The following is an 8,638-nucleotide window of genomic DNA, read 5'->3' as shown; positions in this document are numbered from 1 at the left end:
CCCCCCCTCACGACGGTTAGGTCATCATTAGGTATTCCTCCTGGACAGTGCCTCCTGGAACCGCACAGCCTAATTTCATGATTGTCGTAATGTTACCTGCAAATGGTCGCACAAGACCACTTTGGATTGCGCAAAGGCTGAATTAAAAAAATACAACACAATCCATGGCAGCAGTGTTTTGTACAAACAGGCACACCAGCACTAACTCCCAGTCCCTACAGCTGCTGAAATGGATGAATGACCTTTTACATTTTACATCAAGGATTATTCTGAGTACTTCCCATGTGGAGAAAACATTCCTGCGGATTGTTAATGTTCTGAGTGATAAGACAGTCCGAGACACTCCTATCAATAATTAAACGCTTATTCGTCCTCTTGTTTATTCCAATTTATTATGATTTTATAATGGTGAAAGAATAGAAAAAATATCCTCATTGCACTATGTTTTACAACAAACCTTTGATTGGTACAATTAAATCAGAATGTAAACGAGAATGTACAGTATAGACAATTTACATCACTGTAGGACAATTGTTGAAAGAGAACCTCACCCACTTCCAAACAACCAACCCCATATCCCTGCAGATCATGTCTCTTCAACAACATGTACGGGTGTCAAGGGTTACGGGGAGAGGTCAGGAGAATGGGGTTAGGAGGGAGAGATAGATCAGCCATGATTGAATGGGCGAGTAGATCTGATGGGCCGAATGACCTAATTCTGCTCCTATCACTTATGACCTTAACGTTTGCAGGCACATTTTTATTGTGCTGATGATTTCAACTGCAATTGTTTAAAAATAAAAATGGGACTTAATATGCACATTAGCCTTTACTTTCAGTGGAATCATTGGCATTGTATTTGTTTCTCAAGTGACATTTCATATATACAGATTTTTTTACATGTGCAAATATGTTTCAGATACTGCAGGCTTCAGAACCATTTCATGCCCGATCACAATTGAGAATAAATAGAATAAAACAAAAATAGACTATGAATGTTCTCTATAAACTTCGACCCTCTAAAGAGGTGTTTACTTACAAATAAAACTGTAGCCATTACTCAGTGCAATTGCCTATAAATTAAATAATCATTCACAAGTCCTGTGATGAAAGTTGAAAATGATGACCTAAAGTCACAATAAGCACTGTTTCTTATTAGTTTACTGGCTAGATTGGCTTGTTGGAAGTCCTATAATTCTTCGTGCTTCAGGAAACAGCTTTGTTCGACCAAGACAAAGTACCACATCTGAGTAAGTTAAATGTCCAAATTAAGCATCTGATACAAGAGCTGATGGTACCCGATTCTCCAGCATTCCAGAATTCCTTGCGGCACAAACTTTAGACTGGACTCCTTTGCAAATATCCTGCAGCAATAGTGAATAATCTTCTTTCCACTGTCGGAATTTCTCTGCGGTCAACTGCGAACTTTCCAGGAGTATGTTTATTACTGCCAGGTCAGCTTCTTTGGACTGGTGAAGGGAGGGCAATGAAAAAAAAAAACATGATTAAAAAAAAACATTAATGTTTTGTGACAATATAAATAATATTAACTAGACAACACTAGTTAAATAAACAACACTAGATTTCACCTGGATTTCGTTTACTTTAGTTTAGTTTAGAGGAAACAGGCCCTTCGGCCCACCGTGTCCGCACCGACCACCGATTCCTGCACACTAACACTATCCTACACACACTGGGGACAATTTACACGTACACCAAGCCAATTAACCTACAAACCTGCACGAGTTTGGAGTGTGGGAGGAAACTAGAGCACCCGGGGAAATCCCACACAGGTCATGGGGAGATCGTACAAACTCCGTACAGACAGCACCCGTAGTCAGGATCGATGAGCCACCTTGCCGTGCCACGATTTACTAATCGTGGATTTTTTATTATTAATTTGTTTTCATGAAACACTTCTACACTGAGAAGCATATCAGTCCTTCAATGTATGTTAGTAGTGGCAAAAAGATAAATCCTGCAGAAGGAACATCCTTGGTTAACTGGACTTTTCATTCCATTATGTAAATGGTTGATAAAAAAGGGGAATATTTGGGATACCAACATGGATCCTTGCTGGATGATACGAGTCATTCCCTGAGTATAACATAAAGTGCTGAACGAACTCAGTGGATCAGACTGCACATGAGGAGCGAACAGGCAGAGGACATTTCAGCACATGATCTTTTCTTCAGGATTACGTTTTGCAAGCTTTAGAACCAATAGACATTTTTTTGCAAGCTTTAGAACCAATAGACATTTTTTGCAAGCTTTAAAACCAATAGAGACACTTTTTGCAAGCTTTAGAACCAATAGACATTTTTTGCAAGCTTTAGAACCAAAAGACATTTTTTTGCAAGCTTTAGAACCAATAGACATTTTTTTGTAAGCTTTAGAACCAATAGACATTGTTTTGCAAGCTTTAGAACCAATAGACATTTTTTTGCAAGCTTTAGAACCAATAGACATTTTTTGCAAGCTTTAAAACCAATAGACATTTTTTGCAAGCTTTAGAACCAATAGACATTTTTTTTGCAAGCTTTAGAACCAATAGACACTTTTTGCAAGCTTTAGAACAAATAGACATTTTTTTGCAAGCTTTAGAACCAATAGACATTTTTTGCAAGCTTTAAAATCAATAGAGACACTTTTTGCAAGCTTTAGAACCAATAGACATTTGTTGCAAGCTTTAGAACCAAAAGACATTTTTTTGCAAGCTTTAGAACCAATAGACATTTTTTTGTAAGCTTTAGAACCAATAGACATTTTTTTGCAAGCTTTAGAACCAATAGACATTTTTTTGCAAGCTTTAGAACCAATAGACATTTTTTTGCAAGCTTTAGAACCAATAGAGACACTTTTTGCAACCTTTAGAACCAATAGACATTTTTTGCAAGCTTTAGAACCAATAGACACTTTTTTTGCAAGTTTAGAACCAATGGACACTTTTTTTGCAAGCTTTAGAACCAATAGACACTTTTTGCAAGCTTTAGAACCAATAGAGACACTTTTTGCAAGCTTTAGAACCAATATACACTTTTTGCAAGCTTTAGAACCGATAGACATTTTTTGCAAGCTTTAGAACCAATAGACACTTTTTGCAAGCTTTAGAACCAATAGACATTTTTTGCAAGCTTTAGAACCAATAGACATTTTTTTTGCAAGCTTTAGAACCAATAGACACTTTTTTTGCAAGCTTTAGAACCAATAGACACTTTTTTTTTGCAAGCTTTAGAACCAATAGACACATTCTGCAAGCATTTTAGAACCACTAAGGGCACTTACATTTGAGTAGACATGTGTTCAGTGTTATTCACAGCTCAGAGAAACGTGACCCTCTGCCTTCCTCCATCTTGAAGAGACTGTGAGGCACACCACTTCCTGGTTTTATAGCCCCTCCCCCTGCCGCCAGCGGGGGCAGCAGAGAGAATGTGGAATTTTATAAAAACATTAATATCTCTAATTTTTCATCGACGGGAAAAATCCTCGACACACATGCAGCGGAGGGGGGCTCTGGCCAAAAATGACGGCCGTAGGTGGTGGTGTTCTCTCGGAAATCGCAGCACAGATGGCCAAAACCGGTCAAGAACAGACTTTTAGTAATATAGATTAAGAGCGAGAGGAGCATAATCTACAACGCTGCACATGCTGCTCTGCCTCATTTTCAACATGCAGCGGGATAGATAATTTTACAGACTTGCGCTCCACCTTGTAAAGTGAAAGATTGGGCTAGATTGTACTTGATCTAATCTGCAGCCCACGTTTAGCTTCAATGCCAGTTCCAGGGCCATGACATTGCCAATCAGTCTTTTTGGAACTATTCACTCCTTGGTTCTTTAATGACGCGACATGTCTATGATTGTCAACTGGGCCTCTGGTGCCCAAAAATAAGGCCGCATTTCTTCCAAGATGGAGCCCAACCCAGGCGACCATGCTAACCACAGAAGTAGATTGACAAACTCATATTACAATTGCTCCATACTCTTAAATCTCTACTTCCACAGCAATAGAGAGAGATAGATTTTTGATTCTTGATTAGTACAAATATCAGAGGTTATGGGGAGAAGGCAGGAGAATGGGGTTAGGAGGGAGAGATAGATCGGCCATGATTGAGTGGCCGAGTAGACTTGATGGGCCGAATGGCCTAATTCTACTCCTATCATTCATGACCTTGCTTTAACTATGACATCTATACACTGTAAATGGATTGATCGTAATCTACGTGATTTCCGCTGACTGGTTAGCACGCAACAAAAAACATTTTTACCGTACCTCTGTACGCGTTTTGGTCAATCTTCTTAACGAATGTTAACCCTCATACAGTTGAATGGGGTTGATGCTTTAGTTTAGTTTATTGTCACGTGTACCGAGGTACAGTGAAAAGATTTTGTCGCATGCTAACTGGTCAGAGGAAAGACAATACATGATGACAATCATTTACAGTTTACAGATACATGATGAAGGGACTAACATGAATAATGTTTAGTGTTAGATAAAGCCAGTAAAGTCCAATCAAAGATAGTCCAATGAGGTAGATAGTAGTTCAGCACTACTCTCAAGTTTTGGTAGGATGATTCGGTTGCCTGATAACAGCTGGGAAGAAACTGTCCCTGAATCTGGAGGTGTGCATTTTCACACTTCTGTACCTTTTGCGACTCGTCCTTGATTATGCTGCTGGCCTTGCCGAGGCAGCGTGAGGTATAAATGGAGTCATTGGAAGAGGGATTGGTTTGTGTGATGGTCTGGGCTGTGTTTACAATCTCTGCAATTTCTTGTGGTCTTGGCTGGAGCTGTTCCCAAACCAAGTTGTGATGCATCCTGATAAAATGCTTTCCACGGAGCATTTGAAGAGGTTGGTGAGAGTTGTAGTGGACATGCCTAAGGAGTTTTAGGGAAGTAGAAGCGTTGGTGTGCTTTCTTGGTCGTTGCTTCAATATGGGTGGTCCAGGAGAAGTTGTTGGTGATATTGAGGAGATGTGTTCTTTTGAATTCAAGACAAACTGTGTTGTTTCCCATGCTAAATCTCAACACAATGTACCTCCAGACAACATGCACAGCAATCACTTGTAGCAGCGTATTCAATAATGACATAATTGTAATTATCTTCTACATTGCACATGGACCTGGAGCATGACAAAGTAAAACTATATTCTTGACATTTATAGATCAGAAAAAACCTGAAGATAAAACCTCTGAATTTCCCGACGGCCTCTGTATTCTACCCTGGCCGAACAGAATACTGTCCTCAAAACTTCCTTCTATTGCAATTGTATACCTTGGTCTCAATGGCCCGCAGATTTTGTATTGTGTGGGAAGGAACTGCAGATGCTGGTTTAAACCGAAGATGGATGCAAAAAGTTGGAGTAACTCAGCAGGTCAGACAGCATCTCTGGAGAGGAGGAATAGGTGATGTGTTGGTTCAAGACCTGAAACGTCACCTGTTCCTTTTCTCCAGAGATGTTGTCTGATCCGCTGAGTTATTCCAACTTTTTGTGTCTATCTTCGGATTTTATATTGTTGGTTTCAATGTTGTCATATCACCTGGGATCATCTAACTGAAAATTGCACCTCAACAGAAGCTCCATGTTTTATTAAATATACTATTTTTCAACAGTTTACCCATGCAGATAATTTTGTAGTGCATATTGAAAGGAATTTTGTTTTATCACCAGACGTAAAAATAGACATACCTTTAGCGTACTGTTCAATGTTCTCAATTTGTGCAGTCTTTCATTGACAACAGGATTTTTACTGCGCTTTATAAAGGATCGCCTGAAATCCCTCTTTGTTGATGCTCGATGTCCTCCAATCGGAGAAAGACTTGCTTGCTCCAACGATTTATACAATTGCTCCATTTCGTCAGAATTTTGTGGTTGTTCTTAAAAGCAAAGAGCAAAAGGAATGTTAAAGGAATTCCTCCACTGTGTGAGAAAAAGAACATTTAAATTGACACTGAGGACTCATTGAAAGGATTTCTGGCACAAATATATTGAACTAAAAATCACTGATACCAAAGGTAAATAATAAAAATATGAACATAAGGAACTGCAAGTGCTCGAATCTTGTGCAAAACACAAAGTGCTGGAGGAATTTAGTGGGTCAGGCAGCATCAGTGGAGGGATTGGACAGATGATAGACAATAGACAATAGGTGCAGGAATAGGCCATTTGGTCCTTCGAGCCAGCACCGCCACTCAATGTGATCATGGCTGATCATCCACAATCAGTACGCCGTTCCTGCCTTCTCTCCATATCCCTTAACTCCGCTATCCCTAAGAGCTCCTAGGGATAGCGGAGTTATCCCTAATGTTTCAGGCCAGCCTGATTGGAGTAAGGAAAGAAAGATGGTAAAGAAAGTTTTTTTTTTACAATACTTTATTCCCAAAACAAAATCAACATACAAAGTAGTAGAGAATTCATATCAAAAGCTGCCTGTATCGGCAGTTTACAAACAGAACAAAAATTCAAATTCAAATCCTGCCATCCTTGTCTATAATACAATCGACCTTGGAAAAGAGAGGTGGGAGCAGGACAATGTCCAACAAATGATACAAAATGCTGGAGTAACTCAGCGGGACAGGCAGCATCTAGGGAGAGAAGGAATGGGTGACCGAAGAAGGGTCTCAACCCGAAATGTCACCCATTCCTACTCTCCAGAGGTGCTGACGTTGTCTCCAGTATGCAGCAAAAGCTGAACACGGGATGCAAAGCAAATCTGCCCCTCGGCTCTTTATAATCCAGAACTGCTCATGAACTCGAGGTTCAGCAAGAGGCCAGGAGTTCAAACAATGAGCTCTGCCGTATTTCATACCACTGGATTGTGGTGAGGAAGACAAAATTGCACTGGAAATCGGAGGATGGTTGTGCGGTGATTCCCTACGAAATCTGCCGAACTTCATCCAATCTTTTACTCTGCTGTGAATGGACTCGTTGGTTAAATTGCTTCAACAAGCAGAAAGAATCCTCAATAAAACCAAGATGATCAAGGAAAATATTGTTGATCCCAAACCTTGGAACCATTTCATTGCCGGTGGTGGGTTTACAAAATTATCATCTTATTGGCTTGGAACAAACCAAACCCCTAAACAGTTCCTTATAATCCCACAGGTATGTGGCCATGTGCAAGGCTCTCAGCATCTGCTTGCTGTTAACTCATGAAACACTCTCCTCAGGTTGACTATTGTAACAGTCACCTAATGTCTGCAAAAAATGCATCTATGGTGTTTAGTTTAGTTTAGAGATACAGTGCGGAAACAGGTTCTTCGGCCCATTGAGTCCGCACCGACCAGCGATCCCCACACATTAACACTAGGGACAATTTTATACATATACCAAGCCAATTAACCTACAAACCTGTACGTCATTGGAGTGTGGGAGGAAACCAAACTCGGGGAAAACCCACGCAGGTCACGGGGAGAACGTACAAACCCCCATACAGACAGCACCCGTGGTCAGGACCCGGGTCTACAGCATTTTGTGTCTATCTTCGGTTTAAACCAACATCTGCAGTTCCCTCCTACACATTTCGCCCATCAAATGATAATTGGATACAGGTGAGGGGGATTGGCAGATGTGTGGAGCAGGTGAAATAGTCTAGGGATGCAAAGGAAACAAAAGGGCATTGGATAAGGAAGAAGAGGGGAACTGTGGGTTAAATTACTATTTGTGCATTGTAGGGAAACATGTTTCTGGCTTGTGTGAATGTGGGAGTAATGAGACAGTTAAGCATGTTTTCCTAGAATGTAAAAAGTATAGGGTAGAAAGAAAGGTATTGTTTATTAGACTGACAGGACTTGGAGTTGAGGCTTTTTCTGTTTTATCTCTGTTTGGACACAGTGAGAAACATCAACTGATATCCAGGGCTGTTCTTCAATTCCTGCAAGTTACAGGACTGTATGTAAGAATTTAGTTCAAACTTTGACCTGTGGAGGGCAGTAATACGCTTAGCAGCGTCTACACTGCCAGAATCCTACAAGAAGAAGAAGTAGAGGAAGAAGAGTGGAAGCAAAATGTAAAGCCGGTGAGAGGGATATAGGTGGAATGGGATATGTGTGGAAGGGGATATGTGTGGAAGGGGATATGTGTGGAAGGGGATATGTGTGGAAGGGGATATGTGTGGGAGGGGATATGTGTGGAAGGGGATATGTGTGGAAAGGGATATGTGTGGAAGGGGAGTTGGGAGAGGGGGCAAAAGTAGGGTGAATAAATGGGGGACACAGGAATGGGAGATGTGTTGGAAGGAGGGCAAAGGAGTGACCAGAGGACTTAGGAAATGGACGAGTCAGAGTGTAGTAGTGAGATCGACCGATTGACCAAATGGTGCCAGCACAATAACCTGGCCCTCAACACCAGCAAAACCAAGGAACTGATTGTGGACTTCGTAAGGGGTAGGATGGGGACCCACAGTCCCGTTTGTATCAACGGGTCGATGGTGGATAGGGACAAGAGCTTCAAATTCCTGGGCGTGCATATTTCCGAAGATCTCTCCTGGTCCCAGAACACTGATGCAATCATAAAGAAAGCACAGAAGCACCTCTACTTCCTGAGAAGATTACGGAGAGTCGGTATGTCAAGGAGGACTCTCTCGAACTTCTACAGGTGCACAGTAGAGAGCATGCTGACCGGTTGCATCGTGGCTT

General features: G+C 41.0%; 1 protein-coding gene across 3 annotated transcripts in view; it reads right to left on the bottom strand.

The window, feature by feature from the left end:
- Positions 1 to 390: 390 nt before the first annotated feature.
- ipcef1 (interaction protein for cytohesin exchange factors 1) overlaps positions 391 to 8,638 on the bottom strand; it is a 139,336-nt gene continuing 131,088 nt past the window's right edge. For all 3 annotated transcript variants that reach the window (XM_033025038.1, XM_033025040.1, XM_033025039.1), the window contains exons 10-11: positions 5,691 to 5,878; positions 391 to 1,469 (exon numbers count right to left, since the gene is read on the bottom strand). In XM_033025038.1, coding sequence (XP_032880929.1) covers positions 1,269 to 1,469; positions 5,691 to 5,878 — 389 coding nt within the window. In that variant the 3' untranslated portion in view covers positions 391 to 1,268. The remainder of the gene's footprint in view (positions 1,470 to 5,690; positions 5,879 to 8,638) is intronic.

The sequence above is a fragment of the Amblyraja radiata genome, chromosome 8 (genome assembly GCF_010909765.2).
Source record: "Amblyraja radiata isolate CabotCenter1 chromosome 8, sAmbRad1.1.pri, whole genome shotgun sequence".
Lineage (NCBI taxonomy): Eukaryota > Metazoa > Chordata > Chondrichthyes > Rajiformes > Rajidae > Amblyraja > Amblyraja radiata.
The sequence above is the reverse complement of the archived record's forward strand: the minus strand, read 5'-3'. Positions and strand labels throughout refer to the sequence as shown.